General features: G+C 58.2%; 1 protein-coding gene across 1 annotated transcript; it reads left to right on the forward strand.

Annotated features, from left to right (window-relative positions):
• Window positions 1–739: 739 nt before the first annotated feature.
• SRSF1 (serine and arginine rich splicing factor 1) lies at window positions 740–4220 on the forward strand. The gene is made up of 5 exons (XM_053961254.1): window positions 740–1030; window positions 1234–1418; window positions 1634–1806; window positions 2062–2248; window positions 2672–4220. Exons 1-5 carry the CDS (start codon window positions 837–839, stop codon window positions 2692–2694), a joined length of 762 nt encoding a protein of 253 aa, XP_053817229.1. The 5' UTR covers window positions 740–836; the 3' UTR covers window positions 2695–4220.
• Window positions 4221–15166: the final 10946 nt, after the last annotated feature.

The raw sequence follows: 15166 nt of genomic DNA on the forward strand, positions 1-15166 counted from the left end.
AAACACCGGAGGAGATGCGTGAGCTCGGGGCCCGCCTCGCCCCCCTCAGCCCCCGGCGCGGCCATTTTGGGTCCTGCCCCCCGGGGAGCGGCCGCAGCGCTGTTGTCCCGTCTCGAGGCTCGGCACACCGCGTTTCTCCTGCCCCCTTCGGCCCTTCACCGCGCGGCGGGGCCATGGGGGGACGCGGCGGGGCCATGGGGGGACACGGCGGGGGCACGGCGGGCACGGCGGGGGCAGCGCCATGCCGGCCCGCCCCGCGGTGCATTGTGGGAGCCGCCCCGCGCTTGGCGCCAAGCGCGCCCGCCGTCCCGCGCGGTGCATTGTGGGCCGCGCCCTCCCCGGCCGGGCCTAAAGGCGCGGGGCGCCGCACCGGACGTGACGTCACGCGGCCTCCGCCGTTTCAAGCCGCTGCCGGTTGGAGCGTCTTTTATCTGCCGCGGGGACCGCAGGCTCCTCGCGGTGTAACGGGGCTTCCCGCAGCCTCGCGCCCCGCCGCTGCGGCCCCCGCACGGACTCGGCCTCTCCGCGGCGGCAAGGACCGAGGGACTACTTTGCGGTGGCACCGCGCACGCGCGGGGCGGAAGGGTGAGGGCGCGGCGGAGGACGCGTGCGCTGCTGGGCTGGGCCGCCGCGAGCGCGGGCGGTGCTGCGGCCGGTGCTGCGTCCCGGGGTGAGATCGGTGCGCGCAGAGGCAGCGCGAGCGGAGCCGCGGGCGCCATTTTGAAGCGGCGGTCGGGGGAGGTGACGAGCGCTCCGAGAGCCCGGCCCGGCCCCGCCACCGCCGCCCCGCGCCGCCCGCACCGCCCCGCGCCGCCGCAAACATTGCCGACCTCGCCATGTCCGGCGGCGGCGTCATCCGCGGCCCGGCCGGCAACAACGACTGCCGCATCTACGTGGGGAACCTGCCCCCCGACATCCGCACCAAGGACATCGAGGACGTGTTCTACAAGTACGGCGCCATCCGCGACATCGACTTGAAGAACCGCCGCGGGGGCCCGCCCTTCGCCTTCGTCGAGTTTGAGGACCCCAGGTGAGACCCCTGTGGCGCTGCCCCCCCCCCCCCGAGCCCCGGCGGAGCCGCCGCTGCCCGCCCGGGAGCACCGGGCCGCGCTAACGGGGCCTGGCGAGGCGGCGGGCGGGGAGAGGCGGGCGGGGAGCGGGAACAAAGGCTGGAGGAGGGGGGGGGGGGGGGTGCGGCGGCCGCGCTCACCGCCCGCCCCGTGCCGCCCGCAGGGACGCGGAGGACGCCGTCTACGGGCGGGACGGCTACGACTACGATGGGTATCGCCTCCGCGTGGAGTTCCCTCGGAGCGGCCGCGGCACCGGCAGAGGCGGCGGCGGCGGCGGGGGAGGAGGAGCCCCCCGGGGCAGGTACGGCCCCCCGTCCCGGCGCTCGGAGTACAGAGTGATCGTCTCGGGTGAGTCATTGCTCTCTCTCTCTCAGCCTAAGTGCTCCCCCGGGGGTGCTGCTGCGAGCTTCTTCCTTGAAAAGCGTGGCCCCGCGTGCTTTGGGAGGGGAGCAGTGGTGTCCCCACGCTGCTGAGCGCTCCTCTCCTTTGCTCTGCTGCACTACAGGAGGTGAGGCTCTGATGCGGTTTTAAAGTCACGTTTTGTTTTTGTTTTTTTTCTGTAGGGCTGCCTCCAAGTGGAAGTTGGCAGGATTTAAAGGATCACATGCGTGAAGCAGGTGATGTATGTTATGCTGATGTTTTCCGAGATGGCACTGGTGTCGTGGAGTTTGTGCGGAAGGAAGACATGACCTACGCTGTGCGAAAGCTGGATAACACTAAATTTAGATCTCACGAGGTAGGTATCACACTTACTTTCTTTGGCCAGAATTGGATACAAGGGGCTTAACAGTAGGATTTGAAGGTAAGGAAAGCGTGGTGGCCGTTGTTTGGTTAGGAAGCAGCTAAATAAGTGTGTGGTCAGGCTGGACATAGACGTGTAAGCTGTGCTGTCTGTCCCGGCCGTAGTAACGCTGTCTGCAGTCTGTCAGCATGCCTGAAACATGGCCCTGAAGCCTCGACGTTTCAATCGAAAGTTCTGTCTATTCAATAGGGAGAAACTGCCTACATCCGTGTTAAAGTTGATGGCCCAAGAAGCCCAAGCTATGGAAGATCTCGGTCCCGCAGCCGTAGTCGTAGCAGGAGCCGTAGTCGAAGCAACAGCAGAAGCCGCAGTTATTCCCCAAGAAGAAGCAGAGGATCTCCACGCTACTCTCCCCGCCACAGCAGATCCCGATCTCGTACATAAACATCACTCTAGCTCTGATCTTTTTGTAGAACCCCATGTTGTACACAGTTTTCCTTTACTTAGTACAGTCTTTCATTATTTTTTTTTTTTTTTTTTAAATTCCAACTGTTTTACTCGAATTGGCTGAAGTGTTGAATTGCATTCTTGTGTAAAATCCCTAGTGAGTATTTGCTCCTCGACACCGACATTCCCCTCCTGTCTTTGGTAAATTGTATTTTAATTGCTGTCAGTCAGGATTGTTCTGGTTTAGTTCTAGTTCAATACCAACATTCTTGGAGCTGTGGTATTGCTGTGTAAATGTCTCAGTGTTCCGCTGTGGTCGAGACGAGCTGGGGATGTTGGGATGTTTGTGGCTAACTTGTCTCTTCTGGGGGATCTTACATTTTATCTTGCCTTTTCGTGTGTCTTTCTGTAGACATATCTGAAGAGATGGATTAAGAATGCTTTGGATTAAAGGATTGTGGAGCACATGTCAATCATTTTAGGATTGTCAAAAGGAGGATTGAGGAGGATCAGATCAATAATGGAGGCAATGGTATGACTCCAAGTGCTATTGTCACAGATGAACTTGGCAGTATTGACCTTATACTGAGAGACAGGGGAATTGAGGCCCAGCACCTACGTGTCCCCACGTGTCGCTTCAGGCATGTCCTCGTGACCGCAGGCTGCGATTGCTCTTCTCTTTTAAAACTTCCTTTTCTGGGGGGGCAATTGTGGCCACATCCCTGCTTTCGTAATTCTCTATTCCATTCTAGTTTTCTAAAGGAGTAACCGGGGCCGGGGGGGAAGTTATTTGGTTTATTTGTCCCGCAGCGTTTGGTTACAAGTGTCCATGTCCGTAGTATCCGTACACTTGTAGTAGAACTTGCAATCAGAGTATAATATCAATACTGCTAAAATCTGCATGTCCTCTGTGTGACTGATACAGCGTGGCTGTTGCATTTTTATAAGTACCAGAATGAAAGCAAAATAAAAATAGCAAACCTAGCGGGGAATAATTTAAGTCTCAGCCCTGCCCCCTCAGACTAATTCACGATTGACTCACGATCCGTGTGAAAACACCGATTGTAAACGTTCCCTCCAGCTGGGAGTGCAGCTGTAGTCCAGCCATTCCATAGTAGGTGGATAGACCGAGCAGTTAAAGCTTTTCCAGTTTAGTAAAACCATTTTTTACAACCACAAAACCTCGTACCCACCAATGCGCTGAGTATGTTGGCATTTCCAGTTGACATATTGTAAATATTTACAATGTTTCCTCCAAATAGTAATTAACATTTCTAAAGAAATTATCTGAGCATCACCATTGGAAAGTTTGTTTTGGGGAATTGATAGTTATTACTGTACATCTGAATTAATTGATGGCAAACATAACTGATCATTCCCCAGAATCCTATTTTTTCATTACAGTATCTAACTTTTTGCCTCCTCTTTTTTGGTTTTGCTGGTTATAAAGGTTTGGATTGGAGAGGGCTCACTGGATCCCAATCCTTGGAGCTGGATCATTGGATTCAAATCATAATGTGGATAGGATAGGGAGGCTGAATTACAAGGATTCATGGAGCGGGATCAAATTACCAGGAACATAGGAGTGGATTCCTGCCCCAACCAAACCGCATTCGTGTGGATTTTTTTTTATTCAACTCAATTGGCTATTCCAAAGATATTTTTTTTTCCTATTTTTGACGATTGGAGCCCTTAAGATGCACGATGGAGTTTTGCATTTTTTTGGTAAAAGGAGCAAAGCGAGGACCTGGAGAGGTACGCTGGAGCAATCTCCTTGGAAGGATTCAGCACGAGTAGATGGTAAACCTTAAAGGGGAAAAAGGGGGGTTTGTTTTAAAAAAAAAAAAAAGTAAATAAGTCATTTCTCTAAATTTAAAGACCAAAATTGGAGTTAAACGATGATGTAGGTTTCAATTGGCCATTGCTTTTTTTCTTTGACAAATAAAATTTTTACAAAAACACGGCCCGTGTCGTCGTTGGTCGCAGAGTCTCGCCCTCGCGTTGGGATCCGGACAAAAGCCTTTTGTGTGGAACAGAGCCGGAGTGTTCCACAGGAAGCGCCCATGGATGAGCTTCTCCTCAATAAAGGATCAGTTCCCTGGGAAATTGGTGGAATCCAGGCAGTGGGGAGGGGAAAAGAATGAGTTCTCCATGCTTAAAGGAGGGAGCGTTAGTATGAGTGTCGATAGGAGATCACGTGGGGAAAATGGGAGATTTCTGGGCTTGTCCTGGGGATCAATGGGGGCAGAACTGGTCTGTGGCACCGTTACTGCTGTGGGTGGATGGAGCAGGAGCTGGCATCTTGTGTGATGCTCGGGCTGTGGGCAGGGGCAGTTGCACCCCTGTGGCACCCGTGGCCAGGCTGGACACGGCACCTTCCCCGGGGGGCTGTTGCCAGAGCAGTTTGTCAGGATGTGGGAAACGAGGGCAGCGGGGGCTCCACGGCACACGGGTGTGAGCTGGGGCAGGAAGGTGAAGTTTGGCCCAAAAAACCCAGACTGGGAGCTGATCTATTCCATCACTGGTGGTGGAGGAAAGTGATTTTAAAGGGTTCAGGTGTGCTCGGGGTGTTTCACAAAGCAAAACCTGAAGAGTTTGGTGTGCCAGGACTGGAGTTGGAGGATCCCCCTCCGAAGGACCCACAGGGAGGAGTGAAGGACCCTGGCACTCCTGAGGGATCACTGTCTCCACTTTGAAATACAGCCCTTAGTTCTGAGCCAGGGAGTCCAGGCAGAGCTGGTGGCTCTAAGCAGGTCCACCAGGAGCTCATCGACGTGTGGAGCACCAATTTCAGGGGCAATTCAGCCAACTCAGACATGGAATTCCCTGTGCAGGAAGGCTGGAACTCGGAATTCCCTGTGCAGGGTGTGTGCTGGAGGTGCAGGAAGGCTGGAACTTGGAATTCCCTGTGCAGGGTGTGTGCTGGAGGTGCAGGAAGGCTGGAACTCGGAATTCCCTGTGCAGGGTGTGTGCTGGAGGTGCAGGAAGGCTGTAATTTGTCAATCCTGCTTCTGGCACCAGGGAGCTGGCTGGTGCAGGATGTGCTCCACGTCTCACCTGTGTGTGGATCAACTGCTGGAGTGGGGGCTACGTGAGGATTGCTTGCTCCTGAGAGTTTCTCAGTGGTTTGGATCACCCTGTGGATGCTCCAGGAGGGCACTGACACCTAGGAAGAGGAGGTGGGAGCACAGTGTTCTCTACTTTGGGATTTGTGGAGTGTCGCCTTCCTGGAAAGCTGCTGACTGGAGTCTCTCAGAGCCGGTGGGGACCACACCTCTGCCAGAAGGCTGCAGTCCTCCCCGTGGAGTGGAGAGGATCCTTTCCATTTCACCTGGAGAATGGGAGGGAGCAGAGCCCTTCTGGGTTTCTCCCTCCAAGAGGAGAGCTTGGGTCACTCCAGGAGGAGCTGCTGGTCTGTTCCTGCCCCAGCATCACCCACTCACTTTGTTCTCCGTGCCCCAGCCGTGGTGTCTGTGAAGCATTGAGAGATCCTGTAATAAACCTGCTCCCAGTGTGGAGCTCTCGTGCATTCCCTCTTTTCCCATAGAATTGTTTCTGTCACCATGCTGCGAACAGCCAGGCAGGCAGTGCTGGAGCAGGGAAACCACAGGGTGAAGCAAGGCTTTCCCCAAGTGCCTCGTGTTTTAATTTCAGATTCTGATCCGGCGTGTTCCACCGTCCTCGAGGGGAACATCATCTTCTCTGATTGACATAAAATAGAGGAATTAAATTAATATCTCAGAAATGTGCTATGAACCAGGTTTGACAGCATTAGGAGAAGTGAACTGGAGGAGGCTGTGCCTCCTGACACACTCTCAGTTTTTAATTATACCACGTTATGAGTTCATTAACATTGTGACAGAGATGATGAGGAGTCGGTGAGTTTTAGGAACAACACTCGTGCCTGGCACAACCCGGGGAGCTTGGTGCCATCTCTTTTGCCCTTCAGCTTCTCCAGGGGTGAAAGTGAATCCGAGTAAGTGCCTGTTTGACTTCCCCCGTGGGGAATCTGCTTCCTGGGGGCCATCCACTGGCCCGGCTGGGGCCGGTGGGCAAAGCTGGCATTGGTTTTAATATCCTCGTGCATTAGTGGGAAGGGGCTGTTCCAGCAGCACCTCTCCCCGGAAGGTATTTGCTAGGGTTTCAACAGATGCCAACCAAGGCAAGGTGTCCTCTTTCATGAATGCGTTCTTCCTGAAACAAAACGTTTTGTGAGGCCATTCTCTCTGAAGAAGGTGCAAAGGGGTAGGGAAATGGAATTGCCTTTGTTAAAGCAGAGGGGACATCTAAAGGTAGCCCCCTCTCCTAAATCATTTTTCCATCCAGAAGCAGGTGAGTTTCTGCTGCGCAGCGAGCAGGGAGCGTTCCCTCCCCGGTGCTTCTACCCGGCAGCGCTGGATGAACTGCGCCATTCCTGCAGGGAATCCGTTCCGATGCTCCTGCTCTTCCGATAGTGCCGCTTTGTTGGTACAACTGAGGGCGATTGTGCGCCCCGGGGCTGGGTGGCCCCTCCGTGCCGCCCTCGGCCGCGCAGCTGCCCGCAGCCCGGCCGATACTGCCTCCTTTGTGCGACCGCTCCGGGGAGCGCCCGGAGAGGGAGGGAATCTCTCCTCCCGAACTGCACATCGTCCTGACAGCCCCGTACTTCATAAACCCAACGCTAGCTCCGAAATAGAAACGGTTAGAAAACTTGTGGTTTCTCCCAGAAACCACACTTTGGTTTTTTTTTTTTTTTTTCTGTTGTTTGCTTGGTGTTTTTTTTTTTTTCCTAACAGAAACTTCTGCTTTAGAACAGGGGATTCTTTCATTGATCTGTGTGCGTTGGTTTTGCCGTGAGGTTTCTTGCTCCTGATAACGGCAGAGTTTTTAGCTGTGCAGCAAAATTAGAGTAATTTCTAGATTGGCTTAGAACAGCCCCAGCTCCGGTGAGAGTCCCCCATGCCGAGTGCAGATTGATCCTGGCTGCACCTGCACGGGAAGAGCAGTTTATCTGGAGCTGCAGTTGGAGCGCTTTCAAACAGAAAGCTGAATTATTAGGAAAAATAAAGATTCCCTAAAATCCCTTTCCTGCACACCTGAAGGTGAGCCAGTGATGTACCCACCCGCACTGCGTGGTCCTTGCAGTGCCTTGTCCTGCCCCGGCAGAGCTGCGGGATGGGATGGGCACAGAGCCTGGCAGAGTCATGGGACAGAACGGGCATGGAGCCCAGCAGAGCTGCAGGACAGGATGGGCACAGAGCCTGGCAGAGCTGCGGGACAGGATGGGCACAGAGCCTGGCAGAGCTGCGGGACGGGATGGGCACAGAGCCTGGCAGAGCTGCGGGACGGGACAGGCACAGAGCCCGCAGAGCCGCAGGATGGGATGGGCATGGAGCCTGGCAGAGCTGCGGGATGGGAAGGGCACAGAGCCTGGCAGAGCTGCGGGATGGGATGGGCACAGAGCCTGGCAGAGCTGCGGGATGGGATGGGCACAGAGCCTGGCAGAGCTGCGGGATGGGATGGGCACAGAGCCTGGCAGAGCTGCGGGATGGGATGGGCACAGAGCCTGGCAGAGCTGCGGGATGGGATGGGCACAGAGCCTGGCAGAGCTGCGGGACAGGACAGGCACAGAGCCCGCAGAGCCGCAGGATGGGAAGGGCACAGAGCCTGGCAGAGCTGCAGGATGGGATGGGCATGGAGCAGGGCAGAGCTGCGGGATGGGATGGGCACAGAGCCTGGCAGAGCTGCGGGATGGTCCTGGAGCCGGGCAGAGCCGCAGGGCAGGCACAGAGCCCAGCAGTGCCGTGGGACGGGCACAGTGCCTGGCAGAGCTGCGGGACAGGACAGGCACAGAGCCCGCAGAGCCGCAGGATGGGATGGGCACAGAGCCTGGCAGAGCCGCAGGATGGGCTGCAGCCTCTCCCGGCCTCCCTCGCCTCGCTCCTGGGTGCGGAGCGGGACCCGGCTCACCTCTGCGTCCCTCCCGCCGGGCGGCCTGGGTGGATGTGCCGCTTGCAGAGCCATTCACATAATTTTATGCACTAATTTGTGTAATCATTAAAGAGTCGAGCAGGGCATTGTTCACATGAGTAATTACCTCTATATTCTAATAGCTCTAATTCATCCCTTTAGTGAGTTTCGTGTTTCAGTGACTCAGCCACGATTCACGCTTCGGGTCCTGTATTTTTTTTAAGAAATGCCCGTTTCTCGCATGACTTGGTTGCCCTCTGCGCAGCTGATGACGTGACAGATCCTGACGAGCTCAGACCACGCGGATGCCGACCTGGGAAGATTTGCCAGCGTGGATCCGGGGCTCTGGGGCTGGCTGCATCCCACGGGGCGTTTGACTGGCTGGGATGCTGCGGAGAGCAGCTGCCAGCGGAAATTTGAGCATGGAAAACTTGGCAGTTTGCTGAACTCTGGCTATTTTCCTTCTGACAAAGGGCAGGGCTGTATTTTTGTCGTGATTTTTGCTACAAGATGAAGCACGGGGAAGCAATTCCGCTGTGCAGGCTCTGGATCCATTGATTCTCCATCCTCACACGTGTCTTTGCAGCACACAGGGTGCGGGCAGGAGGGAAGGCGTGGGGAGCATCATTTTCTGCCTGATTTGCAGGATGACACAGGATATTTTCCCGACGGCACCGAAATTAATTTGAGGCAGAGCTGCCTGCTGCCACCAAAGGTTTTGTTTCCCCCTTGGAAAGACGGAGCAAAGTTGGCTCCTTGGCCACTGAGAGCAGGGATGCTCTGCCCGAGGCTTCCGCCAGCGCTGGATGCTCATCCCTGTGGGATCAGCTGAGCGATGCAGATGAATGCACAAACATTGATTATTTTGGAGACAATCCATAACTGCCAAATGAGATTAAACACCACCCAGGTCCCAGAAAAAAAAAATAAAAGTAAATAGCAAAGAATAAAGAAAATGGGGCACGGCAAATGGTCCTGGGGGACCATCTAGCCGAGTATTAATCCCTGCCATCCCCATCCCTGAAGGATTTCGGAGCTCTCTGCTGCTATTAATCGCAGCAGCCCTGCAGGGAAGGTAATGCAGCATTATCCGTGTTTTCCAGCTGTGGCTGGGGAGGAGGGAAGCAGCCGGCTTGGCCGAGCTCTGCCGTGTGTCAGTGAAAGATCAGGGATTAGCGTTAGGATTTCCTCGCTGGCTCGGCTGCTCTAATTCAGTGGTCGTGTTTTTCCCTAAATGCACTGACCTTATGTGCCTGCTGCTGTACATGCCGTGCCCGGGAGAAGCCGGGGCAGATGGTGGGAAGGGGAGCGAGGCAGGAGCGGATGTTTCCCTGCAGTCCTCGGCCCCGCAGGAATTATGACTAAAAATGGTCACTGGTGATTAACCGGAGCAGCGCGCTGCTAAGTAATTGGTGCGGGCTCTGCCTCGGGAAGTTTCTAAATCAAACTGGGAAACAGTGTTCCTGGAGAGCAGCAGAGTTCAGCAGGTTCAAAGGCAGAGTGTTGAGGGCAGGGGGTGAGCAGGGGTCGGTAGCACCCGCCAGGAGGGCTCTGAAATGTCCCATGAGAGACAGAAAAAGCTGTGATCTCCTCGTGTCTGTGCACACCCTGTAAATCACAAGGACACACGGGAGCTGTGGCTGCCCCATCCATCCCTGGAAGTGTTCAAGGATGAGGCTCGGAGCAGTCTGGTCTAGTGGAAAGTGTCCCTGACCATGGCAGGGGGGTGCAACTGGATGATCTTCAATATCCCTTCCAGCCCAAGCCACTCCACGGTTCCAGGGATTGATATTAAGTGCGGGCAGTCCCCACCGTGTGACACCAGTGCCCAGCCCCGTGTGCGGCTGTCCCGGGGTGTCCCCACTGTGCCCCCACAGCGGGCAGTGCCAGAGATGGGCACGGGCAGTGACCCTGCAGGCCACGCCAGCAGCATCCCCGGGGCCGGTGTGACAGCCGAGGGGCGGCTCTTCCCTCCCTGGGGCGCAGACGACAGCGGCCGTTTTATGGCAGAAAAAAAAAAAAAAAAAAAAAAAAAAAAAAAAAAAAAAAAAAAAAAAAAGGAGAAAAGTTGTGACGGAGATTACCAAAATAACAACAAAAAGCCGCTGGGTGCTGGCGGCGCGGGGCAGCTGCGGCGCTCAAGGTGCCAAGCAGAGATTAGCGCAGGCACGGCTGAGGACAAGGAGGTGGGAAGAGATAAGGGCACTTCCCGGCGTGCGCCCGCAGGGCTAAACATAGCCCGGGGCTCGCTGTCCCTCGCCCGGCGGAAGCTCCGAGCGTCTCCCGCTCGGTCACGGCGTGTGCTGGGCCCCGGCGAGCCCCGGGCGTGCCGGGGAGAGCCACGCTCGGGCTGGAGCGGAGCGGCGATCCGCCCGCTGCCGTGCCCCAGGCACAGCAGACAGTGATGGATTCACGGGGGTGGCAAAGATTAGGAAGGACGAGGAAATCCCAGGGAAGCAGGAAGGGTTTCCCATGGCAGGTGCGGCAGCGTGGCTGAGGGGGGACAGGGGGTGAGGAGGGGCAGCGGAGAAGAAAGAGTTCGGGAGCACTGCAGGGAAGGGAGGGACCATTGCAGGGCAGTTTGCCACGGGAATGCTTTCACCAGGGAATGCCTAAAGCATGGAGTAACCGCGAGGCTTTTCCTGCCCTGGGGAGCATCGCCCATCACCTCTCACATGGTGAGAGTGCTGGGAGCTGGCACCCAGCGGACCCGGGGGTGTCCCTGCTGTCACCGCAGCGGGTGGCCCTGGCACCACAACCCCTGTGCCCTGGGCATCTCCCTGGCTCCTCCGGCTTCCCTCCCTCCCTCCTCCTTACACATCACCGCAGCACCGCACCTCGGAGCTTGGGGCTAAAGCCGGGAAAGCAGAGCAGGGAGCAGCGCTGGGCCATCCCTGCTGAGTCCCAGTGACAACGCTCCTTCCCCCGGAGCAGCTCCCCGCTGCTTCCCCGCTGATCGCCGCCCTGCCTCCCAGTGCTTCAGCCGAGCTGGCTGGTAATTTCCTGCATCCTCTTTCCCTCTTTTGGAAAGTGAAGCGATCTTTCAGATGCGCTAATTGCGAGCAGGCTCCGGCGCTCCCGGCGGTGGCAGCGCTCCCGCCGAGCCCCGGGGCCAGCTGGGTGGTGGCCCTGGCCCGGCACGGGCAGGACAGGGCATCGCTGCCACCCTCGAGGGTGGGATGGGGACTGTGACTGTGGGCAGCCATCCGGCAAGAGCTTTTCCTTTTCCTTTTCCTTTTCCTTTTCCTTTCCTTTTCCCTTTTCCCTTTTCCCTTTTCCTTTTTCCATTGCTTTTCCCTTTCCCTTTCTGTTCCCATTTCCATTTCCCTCTGCCTAGTAAATGGGTTCTTTCTCCCTGCAGCACCTTCCACCCTCGTTTTGCTGCGGGTCAGGGATGCCCGTCCAGCAGGAGCTGGGCACTGGGAGACCGTGGGATGCTCTTCTGAGGATGCTGGATCATCCCAGGGTTCCTCCCAGCAGGCACCCTCTGCTTCCACCCCTGGTTCCCGCAGATGTAATTCGCTGTCTCTGTTTAGTGTCCCTGATCACTTTGAGAGGGAATCAAGGCTGCAAGGAGAGAAGCCAGAGAAGACAGAACTTGGGAAGCAGCTGAAGGGAAATTGCCTGCGGGGAGCACATTCTCAGCACCATCAGCGCAGCTTATTTACACTCTCGAGGGCTCTCCAGCCCCACAGAGCTGCGAAATTCAAAGCCCGCTGTGGCACTCAGAGCATGAACAGAAAGGGGTTCCTGCAAAGCTGAAATATTTGACCACAGTTTCTATTGTAAGTGATGCAAGCACACGCTGGCCCAGCAGAGTCGGAGCAGGCGCTGTCAGCAGGAGCTGGGGGATCCGTGGTGCTGGCACTGGGCAGAGCGTGGCTGTGGCACCCAGGGGCAGCTCCGGTGCTGGCCTGTCCCTGGGAGGCTTCCCACCGAGACGCCCAGCAGCATTCCCTTCCCTCCTAACAATGTGGGAAGTGCCGGGGGAGAAGGAGGGAAGATTTGAGTTTGAAAAGGCAGAAAAGCGCAGCCTCGGGAGGGTGGTAAATGGGCCACAGGCTCCCAGTGCCCTAGAAATTCCCTGTGCCTGCACAGCGGGGTGGCTGCTGATGCTATCGCTGTGCTGTCCCAGCTCCGTGACTAAGGGAGCTGGAAGGTATAAATTAAATAACACAACACTTCAAGCCGCCTGTTATGTGGGTTTGTCCTAAGCAGTGCTGCTTTAATTAAGATGGAGAGTTTACAAATCTAACCTTTGTTTATTCTGCTTTGGGGCACATATAATGTAAATATGTGTTTTCAAACACTGTGGCTTTTTAGACTTCCAGTTATAATTCTGGGTAAAGGAAAGTTCGTCAGGTTTGGCACAGACTTGCCCTTTCTAAATAGAGCTCCTGCGAGTGCTTCCCCCCGGGGACTCTCTCAGCGCCTCTGCTCCCAGCCCGGCTCTGCGCTGCGGGATGTGCTGGGCTAAAGCAGCGCTGCGAGGGCCCAGCCCGGCACTGCCGAGGGGGAAGTGGCTTCCAGCTCCGTCTGACTTAGCTGCGAGTCTTGCAGGTTTTGTTCCCGTGTCCCCTCTCGCTCCTTTAGCTGTGAAAACAAGAACAGAGTTTAGGCGGCTACGTGCCGGCCGGGATTTCTCCGATGAGTCAGTGATACGCTTGGGTAGTTTTCTTAGCCTTTAATTGAAGTGAGTGTGAGCCCTTAACAAAGAGCTCTCCCAAGTCTTCCTTAATAAGCGTTAACAAAAATAACTGAGCGGCCGGGAGGGAAATAACCAGGGGCGGCAGTGGTGTCCCCTCTCCCCGAACGCGGGGGTCTCCGGGCTCTCCTGGGGGCAGCACCGGGGTGGGAACAGGGCAGGACAGGGACACGGGGCGCAGTGGGGCTGATCCAGCTGATCCCGCGCCACGGCTGGGAAAAACACCTGGGATGAGCAGAGACCATCTCCAGGCGAGCGGGGCTGGTGGGGTGCTGCACTGGCAAACCCCTTTGGCTCCTGTTTTTGGGGTGTTTTTCTCAGTTAGGAGCTTCTGCAGAGCGTCATTTTGCAGTTTCCAGTGCTGCGCATCAGCACGGAACTCTAGCGTGGCGCAGACAGGGGGGTCAAAACCAAGCAGGCTCCAAACTCCCTGGGGCAGACGGACCCTTGGAGCTGCAGGTGCTCCCGAGCAGGCTGGGCCACTCCAGGCAGCCAAGCCCACACGTAGTCACAAACTTCCCTCTGGGGTCACAAGGCTGAGAAACTCTTTTTTGTTTCAAATGCAAACACATTTTGACATAACCACTTGACTCCGGCGCTAGAGTTTCAAGGGGAAAAAAAAGCCTGAGAGGCGTGAAAGAACCGCAGGCATCTCTCGGAACAGAACAAGGACTGTTTTGCAATGCTCTGGGAAGGTGAAGAACCGCCTGGGGAGGGCTGAGGACCAGGTGCCCTGCCCAGCGCTGAGCCAACAAAGCCACAGCTGAGCCGGCGGGCTGGGACCCCCGCTGCGTGTCCCCTGGTCCCTGCTCTGTCCCCATTGTCCCTCCTGCCTGCTGCACCGAGCTGCTGCTTCAGGACCGGCCTTTGCGTTATCTGAAACAGGAGACAAGAAAAACCACCCCGGTGTCCCACACGGGAGGAAGTCCCAGGGGCCAAATTTAGCCCTGCACGCTGCAGCCAGGGCGCCTCGGCCGCTTCTTCCCGCGCCCGGTGCCGCCGAGGGCTCGGATGCTCAGCCGGGATCCAGGCCTGAGCAAAGAGGATTGACCAGAGCTGGGGGAAAATCAATAATAAAGTGCTGTAAGCCTGTTCTCATCTCCCCAGTGCCAGGGAAGGAGAAGGGAGGTCAGGATTAAAACCCCCCTCCTGTGACAGCGTTGAACCTGCCACGCTCGGGTGTCGAAGAAATGCTGGGTGTCCCTCAGATGCCACCTGAGGCAGGGCACAGATGTGCCCCGCGTCCTTCCCTGTGCCGGCAGCACCAGCGAGGTGCGAGGAGCCGTCCCTGGGCCCCGCCGCGCTGCCTGTCAGGGACGTGCTTGGTGTATGTAAACACGTAATTAACGGTACGTATGCATTTAATTGCTCGTGGCTACGATTTGCATGCTTGTGCTGCGCCGAAGATGCCTCAGGTACGGGCCAATCCACCCGGCCGGCGCCGGGGAGGTGTGCGGGGCTGCGCAGGGTCACCGCACCGCCCGAGCGGCCCGGGGGACACGGCCCGGCCCGGGGGAGCCCGGCGGGGCCGCGGGACAGCGCCGGGCCCGGCCCTGCTGGAGCCCGGCCAGGCGGGGTGCGAGGCAGGGCCGGCCCGGGGGAGGCGGCAGCAGCCCCGGAGGGCTGAGGGCGAGCCCGGGTGGGCTGAGGGCGAGCCCGACCGTGCCAAGGTGGCGGCGGCGCCGGGCGACCCCCGGGGCGGCCCCGAGTTCACACCCCCCCCCCTCTCCCCTCCTCCGCCCCCGGCGCTGCCGCCCGCCCGCACCCGCGGGCGAAGCCGCCCCCCACCGCCCCCGCGGCTCCCTCCCTCCCTGCCGGCGCGGCGGGCGGGGGCGGCGGGCGGGCGGGGAGGGGAGAAGGGGCGGGCGGGCGGCTCGGCGGCCCCGGGGCCGAGCCGGGGCGGGCGGCGGCGGCGGCCCCGGACACCTCGGCCGCTCCTCCATCTTCTCTCGCCACAGCTCGGCTTCCCCAGCCCGGGACCGGCCCATTGCCAGCCCCGCGGGGGGGGGGGCGGCCGGCCCGCCGCGCCGCCCCGGCCCCGCCGCCCGCGCCGCCGCCTCGCCGCGCCGCCCCGGGCCCGCCGCCCGCCCCGCGGCGAGGGGAGCGGCGGGGGCGGCGCCGCGGCCGCCCGGGCCATCGCCGCCCCGCCGGGGCGCCGCGCCGCCGCCTCCCCCCTCTGGGCCGCAGTGGTGCAGCCCGAGGTTAGCGGAAGCGGCCGCTCGGCGCTGCCATGTTGAGCCGCCGCCGCCGCCG

The sequence above is a fragment of the Vidua chalybeata genome, chromosome 20, assembly GCF_026979565.1.
Source record: "Vidua chalybeata isolate OUT-0048 chromosome 20, bVidCha1 merged haplotype, whole genome shotgun sequence".
Taxonomy (NCBI): domain Eukaryota; kingdom Metazoa; phylum Chordata; class Aves; order Passeriformes; family Viduidae; genus Vidua; species Vidua chalybeata.

Excerpts from the sequence above, each read along its gene's own strand:
- SRSF1 (XM_053961254.1), top strand. The coding sequence starts at position 837 with ATGTCCGGCGGCGGCGTCATCCGCGGCCCGGCCGGCAACAACGACTGC. Across the intron at positions 1,031-1,233 it reads GTCGAGTTTGAGGACCCCAG|GGACGCGGAGGACGCCGTCT; the intron begins GTGAGACCCCTG and ends TGCCGCCCGCAG. Across the intron at positions 2,249-2,671 it reads CCACAGCAGATCCCGATCTC|ACATATCTGAAGAGATGGAT; the intron begins GTACATAAACAT and ends GTCTTTCTGTAG.